At 39.1% G+C, this 23,457-nt stretch overlaps 1 protein-coding gene across 2 annotated transcripts in view; it reads left to right on the top strand.

The window, feature by feature from the left end:
• Window positions 1-23,457, top strand: part of CNOT10 (CCR4-NOT transcription complex subunit 10) — a gene marked incomplete at its 5' end in the record, with an annotated part of 63,679 nt that overhangs the window by 16,021 nt on the left and 24,201 nt on the right. For both annotated transcript variants that reach the window (XM_079713722.1, XM_079713721.1), the window contains 10 exons: window positions 691-841; window positions 3,304-3,446; window positions 6,349-6,435; window positions 7,219-7,302; window positions 8,769-8,886; window positions 12,482-12,631; window positions 14,403-14,605; window positions 19,175-19,296; window positions 21,068-21,244; window positions 22,199-22,279. In XM_079713722.1, coding sequence (XP_079569848.1) covers window positions 691-841; window positions 3,304-3,446; window positions 6,349-6,435; window positions 7,219-7,302; window positions 8,769-8,886; window positions 12,482-12,631; window positions 14,403-14,605; window positions 19,175-19,296; window positions 21,068-21,244; window positions 22,199-22,279 — 1,316 coding nt within the window. The remainder of the gene's footprint in view (window positions 1-690; window positions 842-3,303; window positions 3,447-6,348; window positions 6,436-7,218; window positions 7,303-8,768; window positions 8,887-12,481; window positions 12,632-14,402; window positions 14,606-19,174; window positions 19,297-21,067; window positions 21,245-22,198; window positions 22,280-23,457) is intronic.

The raw sequence follows: 23,457 nt of genomic DNA, 5'->3' as shown, positions 1-23,457 counted from the left end.
ATCTTTTTTTTTTTAAATTGTGAGAATAAAACCTGAACATAATAGGAAAATCAGAAAATATACTTTCTAGCCATATGACGTCAGGCAAGATAATTAAGCTATTTTTCGCTTGTTTCCTTATTTATAAAAAGGAAATGATAATATCTATGTCCTTGAGGTATGAGAAGGATTAAATGAGGTATTCTCTGTTAAGGGTTTAATGTAGCAGGCCTGGCACATAGTTAAATAGTATTATTTGTTAATGTTTAAATTTACTTTGGTTTTTATAAAATGGAATCAAGCTTATGTATATGTACCTCATAACATCCTCATAGGGAAGGTCGTTTTGAGTTTTGCCCACTCCTTATGTAGCCTCTTGCTACGTGAGGCTGGAAAGTGGGAATCCAACTCAGAAGCCACACTGGCTTTTAGAAAGCATTGAGGATACCTTCACAGTGGCAAGGAAGAGACTCGCCTTGCCTTGGGCGAGGTACTTAATAAAGTCCCATCAGAATGTTTTACTTAGCAGAATTTTATATGAATGAAGTAATTTTTAGTATGTGAGAGTAATTAAAATCTAGAGGTCCTGTTAAAAATGTGGAAAATTTTAGAGTAAGAAATGTTGGCCTGTGTTCCTGTTTATTCATTTAGATTCTTTCACTTTTGCTCTTTAGTACTGTTAGAACATAATCCCTGTTGATTGTTTAATAGGTGCATTCGGCCGTTGAAGAAATGGATGGATTAGATGATGTTGAAAACAGTATGTTGTATTACAATCAAGCAGTCATCCTGTATCATCTCCGGCAGTATACAGAAGCCATATCCATTGGTGAAAAACTTTATCAGTTCATAGAACCTTTTGGTATGTTATCTGTCAAATCAGAAATTTGCCTATCTTCTCATACCTGTGAAGGTCTCTGATACTTTTATCTAGATAATAACCTGAATCAGAATTACATGTGAGTGTTCAAAGAAAGAAAACAAGCTGTGTCGAGTTTTCTTAATGGTTAGAAAAAATAAAAATTATATCACTTTTAGATGAATCCAGGTTTTCCTTTAATATCCCAGTTACCCCCACCCCAGTTTTTGCTGATAACCGTTAGAAATGCTATTTCTAATTGAAAAGATTTACTGATTTTTTTTTTCTTTGATGTTTAAACACTACCTCAGTGTACTTGATCCTTTCTTTCTTAAGTAGTGTATTAAGGAAGGAGTGTTTTGGAATGTTAGGGGACAATGTAGTATTTTATTTTGTATATTGCCTAATTGAAATTTTTGTGGGTAATCATAGAGTAGATAGTATAGAACACAATTAGCTTTTTTGTTAACTAGCTTACAATTACTAGCCTCAAGTGAGAGTAGTGAGACAAGTAAGGGCAAAGAAAGAAGAGGGAGCAAATAAAGCAGCAAAGCTGGACTCAGGAAATGTTTGAGAGGGCCGTTGGTTTCCAGCCTGCAAGCAATCAGATTTCAATTTTCTTTTTCTCCATGGCTCCTTTCTTTTAAATTCAAAACACTGGGGGGAATTCCTGATTTATAAACCCCTTATTGCTGTTATGGTCACCACAGGACGGGTGGTGGTCTGTACTTGCTCTGGTGCTTTGGGAAGGTCCCAGGGTCCCTTGTGCTGACGGCTGGCTGGAGAGCTCTCACTGTGGCTCCAGGGAGACCTTTTCTGGGTGCTCTTCTGCCCCTCAGCCCTGAGGGTGCAGTGGCTGACAGACTAGGCAGGAGACATCAGTGGTGAAGGATTGTGTGCTAGAGACCAGTTCCTTTCCCCTGTAAAGCTGGAAATCAGTTATACTTCTAGGATGGCACAGATGTGCTTTTTGCTAGAAAGCTGGTTTTTAGAATTTCCAGAACAGTTAATGAAATGAAGTTCATCTTTACTATGGCTGAGCAGAATATAGCAACCAACTAGTCAGTTTTTAGATCCACTTTTCCTCCTTCTTTGAAAACCTTTTTTTTTTTTTAACTTTATTACTTGGCTCTTCATACAACATAAATTTATTGAGCATACCCTATGGAGCAGACACTGTTCTAGGGTCTGAAGATAATACAGTGAATGAAACAGAGAAAGTCTTTACCCTCATTAAGCTTATGTTCTAATGGCAGAAAGAGGCAATACGATAAATACATATGGCGAGGTAGTTAAATGCTGCAAAGAAAGGCTAAAATTGGGTAAGAGGATTGACTGGGGATGTTATTTTTAGATAAGGTAATTGAGGAAGGCCTGGGATAAGACAGTATTTGAGAGAGGCTTGAATGAAGAGAAGAGGTGAGCCATGCAGCTGGGGGAAAGCATCACAGCCAGAGGTAATAGTGTGTGCAGAGGCCCTGTGGTGAGCGTGGTCCTGGCACGTGAGAGGAGCAGCAGGAGTGCCGTGGTGACTGGAGCGAGGTGGGAGCACAGGGTTAGCATTTTAGCCTAGGGAAGGACTCACTCTTTTTCAGGTGTGGTGGGCAGCCCTTGGAGATGTGTGACCTTTGCACGTCAACTGCACTGACTTTAGTTCTAAATGGATTCTACTCTGACTGCTGTGTAAGAGCGAGAATGGAATCAGGAAGACTTGTTAGGAGGCTCTTAAGGGCTTTTGAAATGTTCAGTTCTTGATTATAGCAGCCTTCTTTTAGACCCTTTCCATTTATCTTCTCTTTTGAAAGGAAAGGAAAATAGTGTTATGTCATATACCAGATTAACCCTCCTCTCTTCGCTGGGCTCTTCTTCCTTTGAAGTTCTTGTCTTTATATTTTCCTCTTGGCTGTTCCAATTTTCTGGTATACTCCAGTCCACACCTTGTTTCTTTTGTGTCTGTAATCACCCTGTTTCTTTTCCTCATCTCTGTGACTAGAAAGGAAGTCTTTTTCCTAGAGTCATAGACCTTTTTAGAGTTAGAAGGAACCTCAGGGGATTGCCTGGTCCACCCCCTGCCTTCAGGCATGTGAAGTATTCTCCCCATTTTACAGGTCAGCCAGCTGAGGTCTAAGTAGTTAAGTGATGTGCAGAGGCTGCACATCTATTAAGTAGCCAAGCAGGCACTGGAACTAGGGTTTCCTTCCATCTAAAGTAACACTCCTCATTTCATGTGCTGGTATTTGGTAGATATCTTGCCAAAGGAATTACAGACAGTAGAATCCCTGATATGAGAGGCCTTGAGATGCCTAATAGAATGACATTGTCACTTCCATCCACAGCTCTAGGTAATAAACATTCCTTTAAGTCAAGACTCAGGCTTTGCTTTTAGAGCTTTTCTGTGGGGAATGGTCTGAGATACTTGCTTCACTTTGGATTGTGACTTTTCTTTTCATGTTTTTTCCCCCCAGAAGAAAAATTTGCCCAAGCAGTGTGTTTTTTGCTCGTAGACCTGTATATATTAACCTACCAAGCTGAGAAAGCTTTACATCTTCTTGCTGTTCTAGAAAAAATGATTTCACAGGGCAACAATAACAAAAATGGAAAGAATGAGGTGAGTGTTCTGAGGTGATCAGAGTAAAGTGTAAAGTATGATTAATATTTATGGTTATTAAATATTATTTTAACAGCTTCATTAAAATATAATTTACATACACAAAATTTATCATTTTAAAGTGTACCATTCAGTGGTTTTTAGTATACTCACAGAATTATGCAACCATTACCACTATATAATTTCATCACTCAGGAAAGAAACCCTGTACCTGTTAGCAGTGATTCCCTTTCGCTCCTTCCCTCAGCCTCTGGCCACCACTAGTTTACTTTTCTATCTCTGTGGATTTGCCTCTTGTGGACGTTTCATATAAATGCAGTCATACACTATGTGACCTTTTGTGATTGGCCTCTGGTATATTATTTTCAGTTTACCATGTGTAGCCTGTAGCATTCCTTTTTCATGTATTTCATTCCTTTTTATGGCCAAATAATATTCCGTTATGTAGATATGCCACATTTTTTAATCCATTCATCAGCTGATGAATGTTGGGTTGTTTTCCTCTTTTGTGTGTTACAAGTAATGCTTCTATGAACACTGATGTACAAATTTTTGTGGGGGCATATGTTTTCAATTCTCTTGGGTGTGTATTTAAGAGTGGAATTGCTGGATCATTTGGTAACTCTATGTTTAACTTTCGGAGGAACTACCAGACTGTTTTCCAAAGTAGCTGCACTATTTTATATTCCTACCAGCAACTTTTGAGGGTTCCAGTTTCTCCACATTCTCACTAGCCCTTACCCGTCTTTTAAAAATTGTAACCATCCTAATGGGTATGAAGTAGTACCTCATAATAGTTTTGATTTCCCTAATGACCAAGGATATATGTTCACATCTTTTCATGTGTGAGATATTAGTTTTACAGAATGTGAAGATTAGAATGAAGACAACAAAATTCCATAATCTGGGAAAATTTCATCATTAAAGTTCTTCAAAAAGAGGACATATTTATTACAATTAAGCTTCACCACGTTCTGGAGACACTTGGTGTAAATTAAGAATACATCTTCGTTCTTGTGTTTTTCATTTTGCTTATGCTTCTGGCCGCCAAGGGATGATCCTTCTTTCTTCCTCTTCCTGCTTCTTTGTTGAAAAAGGAGTGTTTGTAGAAAACAGATTATCAATACATTTCTTTCTGCCTATATAAGTTCTTGAGGTTTAAAAATAAACATTTAGCATTACTTTTTACAAGTGTGTGTATCTGAGAGTTCAGTTAAATAATCTTAGCATTATTCCCAAACACCGTTGTGTAGTAAAATATTTCATTTTTATATTCAGTACTTGTAATAGTTGATGAAATATAACTCATTTCAGCAGATGCTGTGTGCTCTATGAGGTGGTACTAAGGTGACAAAAATGAAAACACTGCAGTTGTTGCTTTTCAAGGAACTCACGTCTGTGGGAAGAGAAAGATGGAGCAAAATCTGTTCATGACAAGGAGGAAGGAGGTTAGGGAACGTTTCAGAGCAGTTTGGATGTTTGATTTGAGCCTTGAAAGATGTAACAGTTCAACAAGTCAGAAGAGGAAAGATGGAGCAGGATGACCATCCTGGCAGAGTAGAGAGTACAGAAGGAGTGAGAGTGGTGTGTGGGAGGATTTCTGGTAATCTGACCTGGGGAGTACCTGAGGAATGTGATGGAGATCATTGGGGTGAGATTGGCAGCTCAAATATGGGTCAGATCGTGAAGGACTTTGAATACTTTGCTAGGTATTTAGGGTATGATGTTGTTGGCAGTGTTGATACCAGAGAAAGTTTTGTTTTGTTTTTTAATTTATTTACTTATTCGGCTGCGCCGGGTCTTAGTTGTGGCACTCATTATCTTCGTTGCTGCGTGCAAATTCCTAGTTGTAGCATGTGGGATCTAGTTCCCTGACCAGGGATAGAACCCAGGCACCCTGCATTGGGAGTGTGGAGTCTTAGCCACTGGACCAGCAGGGAAGTCCCCAGAGAAAGTTTTTAAAGAGGGAATGACATGATCTATTGTGGGTTGCAGAAAGACAATCTGAGTTCTGACCAAGTAATATCCAGGCTTTTTTTTTTTTTTTTAAATAAATTTATTTATTTATTTTTGGCTGCATTGGGTCTTCGTTGCTGCGCTCGGGCTTTCTCCAGTTGCGGCGAACGGGGGCTTCTCTTTGTTGCAGTGCTCGGGCTTCTCACTGAGGTGGCTTCTCTTGTTGCGGAGCATGGGCTCTAGAACACGTGGGCTTCAGTAGTTGTGGCACGCAGGCTCTAGAGCACAGGCTCAGCAGCTGTGGCACACGGGCTTAGTTGCTCCACCACATGTGGGATCTTCCCAGACCAGGGATCGAACCTGTGTCCCCTGCATTGGCAGGCGGATTCTTAACCACTGTGCCACCAGGGAAGTCCAATATCCAGGCTTTTTAAACCCAGCCCATCACTATACTAAACTATGAGCTTCTTATAAGTAGAGTTTCTTGTCACCCACTCCAAACTATTTTTTTTTAATTTATTGGAGTATAGTTGCTTTACAATGTTGTGTTAGTTTCTGCTGTACTGTAAAGTGAATCAGTTATACGTGTACATATATATCCACTCTTTTTTAGATTTCCTTCCCATTTAGGTCACCACAGAGCATTGAGTAGCGTTCCCTGTGCTAAACAGTAGGTTCTCATTAGTTATCTGTTTTATATATAGTGGTGTATATATGTCAATCCCAGTCTCCCAATTCCTCCCACCCCCCGTTCCCTGCTTGGTAACCATAAGTTTGTTCTCTACATCTGTGAGCCACTCCAAACAATTAAACCTGAATCTCTGGGACCTGGGATTCAGAATTTTGAAAATGTTCTCTAGGTGATTCAGATTAGCTCACTTGGAAATCAGTGATTTCAATTATGGTCAAAAATAATTTTGATTAACTTTGTTTCACCACCCTACAGACTGGTAATAACAGCAACAAAGATGGGTCTAATCATAAAGCTGAAAGTGGAGCTCTAATAGAAGCTGCGAAGTCAAAGATACATCAGGTAGTATAAATTTTAAGAGAAGTTATATGTGACATGTATTTACTAGTAGTTATGAATGATGAAGAATGTGATAGATCATTGAGAGCAGTAAATAATTCAAGGCATGTATGTTTATTTGGCTTTGAAGTATTACAGTTTAGAAGCACATTTATCCTTCTAAATATATTTTGCTCAAGATGATAATGCAGTATCATTTCTTTTACTTCTCTATAGAAAATTGAGAGAAATGGCCTGGGAATGTATTGGATGATAAAAATCGGTTTGTAGAATTTTAAAATTCATTGTTAGTTAGCCATATGCAGTTAAGAATTAATAGGATTTTTTGGGCTTCCCTGGTGGCGCAGTGGTTGAGAGTCCGCCTGCTGATGCAGGGGACACGGGTTCGTGCCCCGGTCTGGGAGGATCCCACATGCCGTGGAGCGGCTGGGCCCGTGAGCCGTGGCCGCTGAGCCTGTGCGTCTGGAGCCTGTGCTCCGCAACGGGAGAGGCCACAGCAGTGAGAGGCCCGCGTACCGCAAAAAAAAAAAAAAAAAAAGAATTAATAGGATTTTTGCTTGGAACTTAGTTATAAATTTCATCCTGCCATGTTTTAGTTTTTAAAAGTATATTCCAAGAGTACAATAAAAATAGATTATTTAAGATAATTTTAAACTCGCTTTTGCAAGTAACTGGTACAACTGTTGTGGACAGATTGGGTTTAATTTTCTTAACTAGAAAGTAAAATTGCTTCAGCATCTGTAAATCCACTACAGTTCCTACATACTAACGTTTTTCCTTTGACAGTATAAAGTAAGAGCGTATATCCAAATGAAGTCCCTGAAGGCATGCAAAAGGGAAATCAAGTCTGTCATGAACACAGCTGGGAATGTAAGTTTCTTCTTGAGTTTTCTCTTTTTTTTTCAATTAGCAGCTTTTATGTCCTAAATTTTCTTATTTGGACAATAGGTATTTTCAGTTTTAAATAATTTATCACAGTCTATTATAGTGTATATATACTGCCAGCTGTAACCCTTTATACTGAGTTGTGAAGTAGTTATCATACTGTGTCTATAATTTAACATCGTACTTTTCTCACTTAAAATTATAACAAGCATTTCCCTTTGGTATATAGCCTTCAAAACCACCATTTTGAATAGCTGTCCAGAATTCTTTGAGTGGTTTATCACAATTCACTTAAACACTTACTGTTATTAGACACTTTAGGATTTTTTTAGATTATACTCAAAACATTTATTGAAGATAAACAGTTTGGTTGTAGCCCAAACCTGCCCCTTCCAAATGATCTTTGGCTTGACAATACCTTCAGTTTGATTAGCGCCAGAGTACCTGAGTTATAATTACTCCTTCATTTCCCTCCACCCCATCCCTCCACTAATAAGGAATTTTTTTAAAGACAGTAGAGGAAAGAGACAGATATGTTTAGGAAAACTTAATTAAAAGTGCGAAATCATAAAGAGATACGGTTTATAGAAGGAATAGTTCAGGAAAATTGACTCTAGAAATCTCAGGCAGGATCCAGACTGGCCACTGGGTCAGTTTTACTCAAGTGATTTTTGAGAACAGTTGTTGCCTAGACCTGAAGGGTAGACTTGAGGCTAAGAGGGAAAGGCTTAAGTATAAGTAGCCAGCCAGCCGTTATCAAACCTTTTTTGGGAGAAAAGACATGATTCCCTTCCTTAAAGGATGCCATCGTCAGAGGGGAGAGACAAACAGGAAGATAAATAATTGTTAGTCATACCCAAATCAGGGAAAACTTCAGGAGGAAGTTTTAGGAGAAGCAAAAGGTGGTCTGTGATCTAAAGCATGATTTTTGTAACAGCAAGATTAGCCCTTGAAAATAAGGAATTCTGTTAGGGAATTTTTCCATTCATAAAATGACACTTTTTCCCCCACTTGGAAAAGCATTTGATTATCTGTACTTCTTTGGGTTCTAACGGAGGTGTATTTATATCCTAAAAAATAAGGGGGATCACCAGTCTCTATAATAACCATTAAAATGAAGGACTTAGTTTCTGCTGATAAATTGGCTTTCAATTAATAGTGTAATAGATGAAGACAGTCAGTGGATATTTTGCAGACTGTATTCTTACTCATATATGTTGTATGTATTTTTTTAGGTAGACCTTTAATAATTCAGTTTGTAAAGTGCTCTCTGCCAGGTTTCATTGTTTTAGATTGTGAGAGCGATGGAAAGCTCAGAGACCATAGTTTTTGTGACCGTGGCTTAAGTGACTCATGTAAGCTCTTGACCACATGCCAGTGCAACAGTCTGATTATGATCTCACATTAGGCATCTGAGCACAAACTGTAAGAAACCTATGTTTTCTTTACAGTCTGCACCCTCCCTGTTTCTTAAAAGCAATTTTGAGTACTTAAGAGGCAATTATCGAAAAGCTGTGAAGCTGTTGAATAGTTCAAACATTGCTGAGCATCCAGGATTCATGAAAACAGGTAAAAGAAAATTGTGAAGTTTTGGTATTTTCTTCCTGACTCTTGTGCCTTGTTCCTTGGTTTTTTCCCCTAGACTGCTCTTCAGAGTGATTTTTGCTAATTTTTTAAATGAAAATGTTTTATTACCGCTGCTTCAGAAAATTCCTGGTATTTTATTACTCATTTCCATTTTAAAAGAAGCCTCCCTTCTTATTTTACTTTTCTTTCACTTCATATGCTCTTTCTATCATTTTGGTTTTAATACCAGCTTAGAAATTATGTCTAGGGCATAAGGTCCTTGGTCTTTTGCTTTGTGAAATGAGTCCTTTTAAGGAAATGAGATCATAATGTTTTTACTTTTCCCTTCTCTCCCATAAAAGCAGTGAATAATATAATAGTAAAATGAAAGGTAGAATTTGTAGCTGTCATTTAAGTTCATATCATTGCTGTTTTATGGGGAAGAAGGAAAATCAGTTTATTCAAGAAATGAGAAACTATTTTTTTTTTTAAGATTTTTTTTTTTTAATGTGAACCATTTTTAAAATCTCTATTGGGGGCTTCCCTGGTGGCGCAGTGGTGGCGAGTCTGCCTGCCGATGCAGGGGACACGGGTTCGTGCCCCGGTCCGGGAAGATCCCACATGCCGCGGAGCTGCTGGGCCCGTGAGCCATGGCCGCTGAGCCTGCACGTCCGGAGCCTGTGCTCCGCAACGGGAGAGACCACAGCAGTGAGAGGCCCGTGTACCGCAAAAAAAAAAAAAAAAAAAAAAAGAATAAAATCTCTATTGGGACTTCCATGGTGGCGCAGTGGTTAGGAATCCGCCTGCCAATTCAGGGGACACAGGTTCAAGCCCTAGGAAGATCCCACATGCCGCAGAGCAGCTAAGCTTGTGTGCCACAAATATTGAGCCTGCGCTCTAGAGCCTGCATGCCACAACTACTGAGCCCGCGTGCCACAACTACTGAAGTCCGTGTGCCCTAGACCCTGTGCTCTGCAACAAGAGAAGCCACCACAATGAGAAGCTCGCGCACCGCAATGAAGAGTAACCCTCACTCGCCGCAACTAGAGAAAGCCCGCACACAGCAATGAAGACCCAACACAGCCATAAATAAATAAATAAATAAATAAATTTTCCCTTTTTTTTGTTGGGTGGTACGCGGGCCTGTCACTGCTGTGGCCTCTCCCGTCGCGGAGCGCAGGCTCCGGATGCGCAGGCTCAGCGGCCGTGGCTCATGGGCCTAGCCGCTCCGCGGCATGTGGGATCTTCCCGGACTGGGGCACGAACCCGCGTCCCCTGCATCGGCAGGTGGACTCTCAACCGCTACGCCACCATTTCTTTTTTAAAAAAGAAATCTAATTAAAGTCTCTATTGAATTTGCTGCAGTATTGCTTCTGTTTTATGTTTTGGTTTTTGGCCACGAGTCATGTGGGATCTTGGCTCCCCAACCAGGGATCGAACCCACACCCCCTGCATTAGAAGGCGAAGTCTTTAACCACTGGACCACCAGAGAAGTCCCCAAGGTTAAACTATTGAAAATATTTTGTACCAAGTTCAGAATGCAAAGAATTAATATAATGTTTGTTTCATTTGAGATTCTATTCAGACCAATGCACAGAACACACATGCAAACATACTCAAACCTTCCCGCATTCATTCACCCCTTCAATTCAGTGGAGTCACAGAGGATAGAGAAAGTCCGTTTTTTCCATTATAATTCTCTTGGGTACTCCATTTGTTCTGAGTACCCATTTCTGATTCTGTTAAATTTTTATTTTTCATGTTTTTATTGTCATAGTTTCCCCTCAGAGACCCTCTAACACCCAAACTGGAATGGTCTCTCAGACTAAAAAGGTAATATACATTGCAGAAATTTTACTTAGAATTGTCTTGACACAGATTTCAGAATTTCAGATATTGTCAGTCTTTAAAATGGAGCAGGACATGTAGTTGACTAGTCAACAGTTATGATAATCTAATAGGATAGATTTTACATATAGTTATATACTTTAATGTATTGATATTTTTCATAGTATTAATTTTAAAATCTTTAATTTGCTTCCCACACATAAAATTCAGTGTTTGCTGCTGATAAAATAGGCTTATTAGAGAAGATTTGGGAATAGAATTTCTCCTAAATTGTTCATAATGCCACTCGCCAGAAGCAGCCTCCTTTAAAACATATTAGTGTATTTCTTACTCTTTTTTCCTCAGCCTAGTTTTTTTTCTTTCTTAAATATTCTCATTGTTTAATTTTAAAACATATCAGAGGCCAACCTTTAGTTTTTAGCATTGAATGAATATTCTGATTATTAATTTTATCAATCTAGTTGGGTGTTTTATATCATTGAGGACAAGACAAACTACCAGTAAATTGTTTTGGAATGTTCGGGAAACCATTTAGAAAAAGAAACAATGTAGAAAAACCTGGATATCTTTCATTACACCAAAATAAAATCTAGAGAGATGCAGAATTATAATGTAAAAATAAAATCATAAAAACAGCAAAAGAAAACTTGGATGAATATTTTATTTTGTGGTGGGGAAGCCTCAATTAAACATTATCCAAAATCTAAGAACCATACAGTTTAGAAAAGATTACTAAATTTGACCACATAAAAATGTAAAACTTTTGGGCTTCCCTGGTGGCACAGTGGTTGAGAGTCCACCTGCCAATGCAGGGGACACGGGTTCGTGCCCCGGTCCGGGAAGATCCCACATGCCGCGGAGCGGCTGGGCCCGTGAGCCATGGCCTCTGAGCCTGCGCGTCTGGAGCCTGTGCTCCGCAATGGGAGAGGCCACAACAGTGAGAGGCCCGCGTACCGCAAAAAAAAAAAAATGTAAAACTTTTTATGATTGAAAACATAAGCACACACACACACTCTGAACCAAGTCACAAGACAGATGACAAACTGGCAGTGGAGGGAAATAATTGAAACAGATGTGACAGAAGGTTTCTATAACATACACACTCGCAGGTAACCAATAGGAAAAACATCTGTAACCAAATTTTTTAAATGGGTAAAGAGCAGGAAGAGGCAAGTGTACAGGATAAGAAATACAAATGCGCAACACACATGGGAAGATAGATGCTCAGCCATAGTCATATTTAAAGGAGTGTGAACGGAAAGAAGAGTGGAGACTTAGAGTTGAACAAAGCAAAGCAGGATTTTACATGTTCTGTTTACATACACTTGCTATTCTTCACTTAATATATTTTGACTGTTTCTGTAGCTTGCTGCATTCCTTCCAGTTTGTACATAATATTTTGTTGTGTGGATGCAGTGCATACATATTATGTTACTAATAAATACTTCTTGTCCTTTGCATTTTTGTATCATTTGCCTATGATTATTAAAAGTTAAATCAGAAGAAAAAACTAAACAGGCTAACAAAATCAATATGCAGGATTGATTTATAACGTTCAATAAGAGATTTTAAGAGAAAAGGAGCTTACAGAATTTTCAGATGTTTCCTAAATTTCAAATGCCTTGTAAACTGTTCTGTAAGGACTGAGTAGAATTGCACATATAATTAACTCTTGCTCGCTAAGCCTGATTCTTGTATGATGTGTATCAACAATAAAATGTGTGGATAAACTTATGTATGTTTTTCTCAGGTGAATGCTTGAGGTGCATGTTCTGGAATAATCTTGGTTGTATTCATTTTGCCATGAGCAAGCACAATTTGGGAATTTTCTACTTTAAAAAGGCTCTGCAGGAGAACGACAACGTCTGTGCACAGCTCAGTGCAGGTAGCACTGATCCAGGTAAGCCCATTAAAGCGGGACAGTTTATATTTTACTACTTGAGGAAAATATGATTTTAAAGAGCAAGCATCTGGTTATAAAATGCATGCCATGTGTTCTTACATACACTTAACACTGATCCTGCCCAAAAATTTGACTCTGGGGATTTTTAGTAGATGTTGCTCCTTTGAGTAATAATTAAAGAAGTTTAAGCTACATTCACTTTTTCATGGATTTGAAAGTCAGTAATCCCATATGGTAATGCTATAAAGCAAAATATTTTGCTGAGATTTCTTGACTGTGCCAAACTAGTTTTATTCTAGCTTCCTTTCAGGGTTTCAAATGTGATACTGTTGACAGCACCTAACAATCTTTAAGCAAATTCCTGGAGTTTATTCCTTTAATATTCATAGGATGTGGATCCTTGATCTGAAATGCTTAAAATCAGGCAATTATTTAGCTTTTTAAAATACTTAAATTTTTTTTAATTTTAAAAAAATTATTTATTTTTAAAAATATTTATGTATTTATTTATTTGTCTGCGCCTGGTCTTAGTTGCAGCACACGGGATCTTTGCTGCCTCGTGTGGGCTCTCAGTTGAGGCATGCAGGATCTAGTTCCCTGCCCAGCGATCGAACCCAGGCCCCTGGCATTGGGAGCACGGAGTCTTAACCACTGGACCACCAGGGAAGTTCCGCTTTTTAAAATATTTTAAAGACTATTTAATTGATGGAAAATGTATCCCCAAAATCACAGTCTCTTTTTTTCTTTTTCTTTTTTTTTTTTTGTGGCCACGCCACTCGGCTTGTGGGATCTTAGTTCCCTGACCAGGGATCAAACCTGGGCCCCGACAGTGAAAGTGCCAGGTCCTAACCACTGGATTGCCAGGGAATTCCCTAGTCTCATTTTATTATGGCCTGCAAAAGTTAGAATAAGTGAGTGGGACTTCCCTGGTGGCACAGTGGTTAGGAATCTGCCTGCCAATGCAGGGGACACGGGTTCGATCCCTGGTCCGGGAAGATCCCACACGCGGCGGAGCAACTAAGCCCGTGCACCGCAACTACTGAGCCTGCACTCTAGAGCCCGCGAGCCACAACTACTGAGCCCACGAGCCACAACAACTGAGTCTGCGCACCTAGATCCTGTGCTCCTCAACAAGAGAAGCCACCGCAGTGAGAAGCCCGCGCACCGCAACGAAGAGTAGCCCCCGCTCGCCGCAACTAGGGAAAGCCCGTGTGCAGCAGCCAAGACCCAACGCAGCCAAAAATAAATAAATAATTTAAAAAAAAAAAAAAAAAAGAATAAGTGAGTGAACAATAGTCATTGTAGGTATAGTGCATAAATTTTTTATTTCCGTGGTAAAGTTCCCTAACACCCTAAGATTAACTGAATGCTTCTGGTTAAGAAAACACATAATGATAACATGGCTAACTGAACTGAAAGTGAAAAAGAGTGGAATCTTCTTGCAGGCTCTAAAAGTGTGGAAAGGTAGTGTAAGGTTCAGTGGAGTAAGAGTGGGTCTTTGCCTTCCTGGAACATTGTTGCCTGAGGAGCTGGTAATGAGAAGACACATCTCTGGCCCCACAAGCACAGACAACTGAGATGCCTCTGGAGGATATTTGTGGGGTTGGGGATGGAGATCATCATTGTGGTGAGAGCTGTTTACAACTTCAAATTGGGGATTGGGGTCATTGGTGTCAAAAAGGCAGTAGTTGAGTACTTTGTGGAATAAATGTTTTCAGTGGAGCTGTTATTTTAAATCTGATGATTCTCATCTGCTTTTTATCATCAGGCAAAAAATTTTCAGGAAGACCCATGTGTACATTACTAACCAACAAGAGGTATGAGTTGCTGTATAACTGTGGGATTCAGCTGCTTCACATTGGAAGGCCTCTTGCTGCATTTGAGTGTCTGATTGAAGCTGTTCAGGTTTACCATGCAAACCCCCGCCTCTGGCTGCGGCTGGCTGAGTGCTGCATTGCTGCCAATAAGGGGGTGAGTCTCTGTCTTTTTGAACCCCCACCCCACCCCCACTTGTTGCATAGAGAGCAATAAATACTTGGTAACATAAAGATCTCCTCCCCTTTTTAACTCTCAGGGAATTTGTAAAGATGGTCTTCTGTTCTTTATCAGTTGGACAAAACTTAGTTTCATGAAGTCATGTGTTCACTTTCTAACTCTTGGTGAGCACAGCAACATGTGTCAGCAGTCACGTTGAAAAGTTGAAGCCATTAAGAAGGTCATATCTGTTGAAACAGTGGTCTGCGAGCTGCTGGGGCAGGGGCCACGCCATCAGCTGGTGTGAGAGTGGTGTGTGCGCCCAGTGATTAAAGGAGGGCTGCTGATAACGCAGTGAGTGTGGAAAGAACCACATTATGCTGTGCTTCCTCCAGTGCCTGCAGGGTTTACTTTTGATTCAGTAAATGTTGTCGAGTTAGTGGATTACCAGGCTGTTTCTCTCTGACACGTGTTCATCCACGGTGGCCGTGAGAAATAGGCCAGTTTACACTAGTGTCCATGCCTAGATTATCTCCAAACTGCAGTTGGTGAAAGCCTTTTGAATCTCAAGTGGGGAGGGGTCAGTGGGAGGTAGGGGAAAGACAGGTTGTATCAGAATCACCAGATGTCTGTACCACCCCATTTCCTAGCCACCCCCTACCCCCCGCCGTTGCGGGGCTCAGGCTCATCAGGTCTGTGGAGGTGGGGGGTATGGCATCCTGAGGTTTTGGCTGGCATGCTTGCCATAGGTGATAACACTTCCTGAAAAGCAACTACAGGAACTAAAGGGATTAAAGAGGTGTGTTTGCCTGGCAGTTTTCACACTTGATACTTAAAGTAGTTTATGATTTGAGTATGCCACTGGGGGAAGAGATGAATGTTATCTTTGAGGCTTTAATGGTTTATTTCATTGTCCCTTTTAAGGGACAACATTCTTATTAGATAATTCTTAAATTAGCTGATAAACAACTCTAGGCAGAATTTACACTTTTTTAAAACAAAAGAATCTGTAGAAATTGCTTATTCTGTTTAATGTGATGAATTTAATCAGTGTTGGAGGCCTTAGTAAGGTTTAACATTTTCTGTTAAAATTACTTATTTTTAGAAATAGTACTTTTAGGATTGTCTTTCTTCTATGGATTTCATTCTGACGGTTTTTTCCTCCCGTTTTTTCTAGAAAGTTCTAAATTTGTAACTTTTAAACGATGGTAAAGATGACTTGGTTGCCATAACTTGGTGGATACCAGAACACTCACAGTCTGTGCTACTAATAGGAAATTTGCTATAAATAATTATCTGTTTATCTTTGTGCTTCTCCTCTTTCTAAAACCTGAGGTGGGGAACTCCCTGGCTGTCCAGTTCTTTCACTACCAAGGGCCCAGTTTCAGTCCCTGGTTGGGAAACTAAGATCCTGCAAGCTGTGCACAGCACGGCCAAAAAAAAAAAAAAAAAAAGGATTGAGAAAAATAAAGTAAAATAAAACCTGAGGTGACCGAAAAGGCAGTAAAAACAACCCCAAAATACACTTGAGGAAAATCCCAACAGGAGAGATTATGAACTCCAAATAAAATTTCGTAACATTTATTTACTCAGGACAAAAGGGATGCTGAACAGAGCAGTTTGTACCTTCCAAAATAAATTCATTTTTTAATAAACAGAACCAATTTAATTATTAAATTGGTGATGCCAAAGAGGTCATTTTGTCCTCATTATCTGATGCATGTTGTTTCAGACCTCTTCTGGCAGATGCAGGGTTTATGTTTACCTGGGCAGTGTATGATATATAAGAAAAGATTTGCTAGATAAAAAACATAGACTCAGGGACTTCCCTGGTGGCGCAGTGGTTAAGAATCCGCCTACCAATGCAGGGGACCACGGGTTCAATCCCTGGTCTGGGAAAATCCCACATGCCGCGGAGCAGTTAAGCCTGTGTGCCACAACTACTGAGCCTGTGCTCTCGAGCCCGCGAGCCACAGCTACTGAGCCCGCACACCACAGCTACTGAAGCCCACGTGCCTAGGGCCCATGGTCCACAACAAGAGAAGCCACCACAATGAGAAGCTCGCATACTGCAATGAAGAGTAACCCCCGCTTGCCGCAACTAGAGAAAGCCTGCACGCAGCAACGAAGACCCAACGCAAGGCTACTTAGGACTTCCTGGTGGTCTAGTGGCTAAGAATCCACCTTCCAATGCAGGGGACACAGGTTCAGTTCCTGGTCGGGGAACTAAGATCTCACGTGCAGGGCAACTAAGCCCACGTGCCGCAACTATGCCACAACAGAAATCCCACGTGCCACAGCTAAGACCCGATGCAGCCAAATTCATTCATTCATTCATTAAAAATGGTAGAATTTCCTTCCTTCTAAAAAAAAAAAGAGAGAAGGCTACTTAAAAAATCACCATGGGGCTTTCCTGGTGGCGCAGTGGTTGAGAGTCCGCCTGCCGGTGCAGGGGACACGGGTTCGAGCCCTGGTCTGGGAAGATCCCACATGCCGCGGAGCGGTTAGGCCCGTGAGCCATGGCCACTGAGTCTGCACGTCCGGAGCCTGTGCTCCGCAACGGGAGAGGCCACAACAGTGAGAGGCCCACGTACCGCAAAAAAAAAAAAAAAAAAAAATCACCATGAACCATTTACTTTTCTGAAACTGTGCCGTTTATTTTTCTGAGTTCTGAAACTCGTATTTCTTGAGTGCAGTTCCTACTGCCAAGACACTATAAAATTGCAAATACTTTAATTACATATCATTATTTTACATTAAGACTGTTCTGGGGGCTTCCCTGGTGGCGCAGTGGTTAAGAATCTGCCCACCAATACAAGGGACACGGGTTCGAGCCCTAGCCCTGGAAGATCCCACATGCCACAGAGCAACTAAGCCCGTGTGCCACAACTGCTGAGCCTGAGCTCTAGAGCCCGCAAGCCACAATTACTGAGCCCACGTGCCACAACTACTGAAGCCTGCACGCCTAGAGCCTGTGCTCTGCAACAGGAGAAGCCACGACAATGAGAAGCCCACGCGCCTCAACGAAGACCCAACACAGCAATGAAGGGAGGGAGGGAGGGAGGAAGGAAGGAAAGAAAGAGAAAGAAAGACTGAAAGACTTCTGGCACACTTTTTTGGCTACTGATCTGTGATTGAAGCTATGGTATATTATTGTGGATTTTTAGTTCCATCCAGATCTAGCCATCTGATCAGCTTCTACAGCCTTAAGGATCAGGGAAGAGAGTATGGACAAACCATCACAAATTTATCACCCCACCAGGAAAAAAGGTCAGAAGAGAAGGCCTTCCAATCATGGTTCAGAATATCCACTCTTTCTTATTTTTCACTAATGTTCCTTAGCCACCTCCTCAAGACAAAATAGTTCCAGTCAGTTTTATTGTATTTTTTGTGTTACGTAATACTTTCTTTCTGAAATGAATCTACAAGTGAATCCTTGTTTTGTTAAAAGTCATACATATATGGAAGTACAACTATATGAAAGTTCAGTTATGGAGCAAGAAGTAATAAATAGTACAGAAACATTTGTGTTTAGAGATGGACTTTTTGCAGGGCAGAGTTTATCTCTTCAAGTTCCTATGAATTGGCTCCAGTTTGTTCCTGTGTATGAGAATCTGCAGGACTTTACAAAATGCAGGTAAATTGGAGACTTAGAGTGAAGGGGGAAGATAAAGGAAATTGGCACCACCAAGCTCCTGTAGTGAGATGATGTATTGTAGTGAAATATCAAAAAAAAAAAAACTATGTATATGTGTAAGTAGCTTTTACTATTTTCAGTTTAATGTTTACAGGGCTTTAGAATTTTAATTTTCTAGAAGGTAAGAATTGTGCCCACGTTAATTTTGACATATATAGCTTGTTAGTGTGTATATATTGTTGACACTTTAATTAATACTTTCAATTAAGAAGGAAAAGATCTGTGTTTTATAGGAAGTGTAGCTGCTTCCCTTCTCTTGTTCACTGTGTTTCTGTGGCTTTTATTTTCCTTACTCTGACATCAACGTGCCCATCACATGCAGCATGGTGCCTGGGGCACAGAATGGTCCAAATAAATCATTCTAAGTAAATGCTTGAGTCATTCTTTTTTTTCTTTAATACATTCTTTTTTTATATATATTCTTTTCCATTATGGTTTATCATAGGATACTGAATGTAGTTCTCTGTGCTGTGCTATATAGTAGGACCTTGTTAGTTGAGTCATTCTTTTTTTTTTGGACGCACCTTGTGGCATGTGGGATCTTAGTTCCCTGACCAGGGATCGAACCCACACCCCCTGCAGTGGAAGCACAGAGTCCCACTTGAGTCATTCTTGAATTGCTTTTTTTCCTCAGAACTACCTCAGACCTTATACTAATAAAGTGTAGTGTATATTGCAGACTTTCAGACTCATGTACTCTTCTCTTCACTACCAGACATTTCCTGTATCACCCAAAACTCCACATTGATCTTAAGAATCTTAAGGATCTTAAGAATTTTCTTAGAGTAATTGTAAAAGGTACTGGATTATTTTTCATACCCCATCTTACAATTCCATTAAATTAATTGGAAATTATTTGTATTTTGTAGACTTCTGAACAAGAAACTAAAGGTCTGCCAAGTAAAAAAGGAATTGTACAGTCTATTGTTGGTCAAGGCTATCATCGGAAAATAGTTCTGGCATCACAGTCCATACAAAATACTGTATATAAGTAAGTATTTTGCTAAGAGAAAGTGTATAATAATATTTCATAGTAATGTTATGTATAAAAAATATGCTTAGGAATTACTTCATAGGAGGAGCCACTTTGTAATTAGATTTTATTGCTACTTCAAGAAATAGACTCCTATACATAGGTATGTGGTGTATGTTATTTGACATATGATTTTGGTTTATTACATCCATGGGTGCTGAAATTGTTGATGCCCTAAGAAACCCTGGTCTATTCAGTGCCATTATTCAGAATGTCCAGAAGAGGGCATCTTGATGTTTCCTTTTTATATAGTTTATCATTGATACTTTTCATTTAGTTATTTTTATTTTCTCATAGTCCCTAAAGCTAATTCTTAGTATCAGGAGAAAAAAGTACTAACACATATATAAACAAAAGTATTATAAAGCTGTCACTTGTAGAACTACTTTCCAATTGAACAACTTTTAAATATGAACATCTTTATCTTTTACAAAGATTCCAATTTGGAGTTGCTCTTATTTCTAAAGCAGTAGGCTTTGTAAGAAACTTGCTCCTTTTTTTTCTTTTCCCAAAAATAAAATTGTTCACTACCATTTAAAAGTTTTCCCAAAGTTTTAAAAAAGTATCTGGCACACAATATTTTGCTCTTAATTTATTTCAACAATAATGCAGATTTCTTTCAAAAGACAAGTTAAAGCATCACTTTCCTACAGTTTCAAAATTGTTACTACTTTTCACTTTTTTCCCCCTAATAAAGCTGACTTAGTTTGATATATAAAACCAATAGGAAGTTATATAAAATCTCAACAAAGTTATAAGACAGATAACACTGCTTTTTCAAAATGTGTAAATAAGGTATTTCCAAAAGCAAACATCAACCAAAACAAGGCTCAAATGTGAAAAATCTACTTTCTTCCCTTCTTTACAGTTCTGACTGTACCTGTCCTGGCCTTCACTACAATTTTCCTTGTCTATAACTCCTTTGTTAGTTTAACATTGACCTTGCAGATATCCTTCAGGATATCAGGGCTCCTAGCCTCAGTCCCATTCCTATAGACACAATGTGGTGTCTAATATATATACTTGCAATCTATTATTTATACTTTTTATATCTTATACACAGACATACCTCCTTTTACTGCACTTTGCTGTATTGAGCTTTGCAGATGTTCCTTTTTTTGTTTTTTACAAACAAGGTTTGTGGCAACCCTGCATAGAGCAAGTCTGTTGGTGCCATTTTTCCAACAACAACTGCTCACTTTGTGTCTCTGTGTCACATTCTGGTAATTCTTGGAATATTTCAAACATTTTCGTAATTATTTGTTATGGTGATCTGTGATCAGTGGTCATCAATGGTACTATTGCAAAAAGATTATGACTCGCTGAAGGCTTATGATGGTTAGCATTTTTTTTTAACAATTAAGTATTTTTTAAGGTATGTACATTGTTTTTTTAGACATAATGCTATTGCAAACTTAATAGACCACAGGGTAGTGTAAGCATAACTTATATATCCACTGGGAAACCAGAAAATTCATGTGACTTGTTTTATTGCAATCTTTGCTTTATTGTGGTGGTCTGGAACCGAACCTGTGATATCTCCAAGGTATGCCCGTATAATATTTAGGATTTGGGTTCTTTAGAGTTCTCTCATAACTGCTTATATTAAAATTTCTACCTCTTAGATGGCAAAGTTTTTATTTACAGTTATATTGGTTTTATTCCTGATAATAGAAAAGTTTTATTTATTGTTTTTGTTTTCTCAGCTAACTTGGTTTTGTTCTTTTAGTGATGGACAGTCTTCAGCCATTCCTGTAGCCAGTATGGAGTTTGCAGCCATTTGTCTCAGGAATGCCTTGTTGCTGCTACCTGAAGAACAGCAAGATCCAAAGCAGGAAAATGGGTCTAAAAATAGTAATCAATTAGGTGGCAACACAGAGAGCAGCGAAAGCAGTGACACTTGCAGGTATTCTGACCCCTTTGACCTCCCTTGGTGAAATCTTGAGGACTTCATTTGTCAGCCTCTGTCTTGTAGTTGAATTCCTGAAATCTGCAGCCTGAATTTCCAAAGTTCTCTGTTTTGAGTAATAAGAAAGGAAAGTATGAATGTTTAAGTATTTCTGGAAGAGAGAAATAAGGTGCAACCTAAGTGAGGAAAGAACCTTAAACGAGACAAGTTGAAAGTCACAGCTTTTCACTGCCAGGAGGAATCACTGCAAGAAATCCGGTTGCTGTCAGAGATGACTTTTTTTTTTTTTTTTTTTTACTTTTATTAAAATAAATACTTAAGTCCCGAAAACTTCTCTTTTCTTACTATCTTCTGCCTTTTCTCTTAACATACTGTAAACCACTGACCTCCAGAACATTTCTATACATTTCTGGTTTCCTACTATCAATTAAATATTATGCCAATCTATAGAAATTGGGAGAGTTTATCTAGTAATAAAACAAACACCATTATATGTAGAGAGTTCTTTTTACACATGGCACCTTTAAACTCAAGTCTTCCATCTCAGCATTTTTTCTTGATTATAGTAGAAAAACATGTTTATTATAGAAAATTTGAAACAAAATTGTGGAATGTTTTTTCCTCCATCAAGGGGTTATGCTTTACTCTACTTAGTAAAAGACAGAAGAATGAGAAATGTGTGAAAATACTAGAGTGGTTTCCTTTGTATAGTAGAGATATTTTTTCTGTTAGAGACTTTTTAAAGCGGTATCATGTACTGGGAAAAAGAAACTCATATGCAGTGTAGCTTTAACATGTTAGTGATACCAAGTTACTACGCATTTTTCAGTGTTTTGGTTCTTTTACACTTTTTTCATAAAAAGTTGCATGGGAGTGGGTATAGGGAAACAAAATTTTACATTTAATTGTTTATTCGTGTGCTTCATAATTAGCAGTCTGTCTTTATTTTAGCAGTAAAAGCCACGATGGAGATAAATGCATTCCAGCTCCACCTTCTTCCCCATTGAGAAAACAGGAATTAGAAAACTTAAAGTGAGTATCTGAACAAAATTAGCATTGTATCTATTAAGTAAGCACATTGTTTATCTCCTTTATTTTGTTAATGTTATGAATTATGTTGATTAAATGTCAAATATTAAACCAACCTTTCAATCTTGTGACTAAACCATACTAGTCAGGATTTATTTCCTTTTTTATAAATTGTTGGATTGGATCTGTTAATATTTTGTGAGGAATATTTGCTTCTGTGTTCACGAGGAAGGGTGGTCCATGCTTTTCTTTCTGAAGGTGTCTTGGTTAGGTTTTAGTTTCAGAGTTATGCTGAACATATGAGTGAGTTGGGAAATGCTTCTTCCTCTGTTCTCTGAAAGAGTTTATATAAGATAGGTATTGCTCCTTCCTCAAACGTTTGATAGAATTCACCAGTGAAACCATCTGGCCTAGGTTTTCTTTGCGGGAAAGTTTCGATAATGAATTCAAGTTCTTCAATCGATGAGTGCTCTTCAGATTTTCTATTTCATCTGTGTCAGTTTGGTTAAGTTATATTTTTGTCTGTGTAGATTATAAGCCCCATTATTTTTGCTTTGAACAGTCATATATATGTTAAAAGGAACAGAGTAGTCTTTTATGTTTAGCCACATGAGTACCATTTCCTCATGATTCTAGTTTTTATATAAGATAGCAAGCATTTCCCTTCCGTCTGAAGATCTCCCTTCTGCATTTCTAATAGTACAGGTCTTTGTTTTCCTAAGGTTTTGTGTTTTTTTGTTTGTTTTTTCTTTTTTAAATCTAGAATTGTCTTTATCTCATCTTCATTCTTAGAGGATGTTTTCACTGAATACAGTATTTTAGGTTTTGTTTTTGTTTTCTTTTCAGTCAGCTCTTTCAGGATGTCCCTGCATTATCTTCTGGCCTCCACTGTCTGATCACAGCCATTGTATTGTAGGCGCCATTTTTCTGTCAACATAGATTGTCTTTGTTTTTCAGCAGTTAGACTATGATGAGTCTAAGTGTGATTTTCTTTTTTTTTCCGTACGTGGGCCTCTCACTGTTGTGGCCTCTCCCCTTGCGGAGCACAGGCTCCGGATGCGCAGGCTCAGCGGCCATGGCACACGGGCCCAGCCGCTCCGCGGCATGTGGGATCTTCCCGGACCGGGGCACGAACCCGTGTCCCCTGCATCGGCAGGCGGACTCTCAACCACTGCGCCACC

The sequence above is a fragment of the Hyperoodon ampullatus genome, assembly GCF_949752795.1.
Source record: "Hyperoodon ampullatus genome assembly, chromosome: 10".
Lineage (NCBI taxonomy): Eukaryota > Metazoa > Chordata > Mammalia > Artiodactyla > Ziphiidae > Hyperoodon > Hyperoodon ampullatus.
Note: the sequence above shows the minus strand (reverse complement) of the source record. Positions and strands in the feature narration are given on the sequence as shown.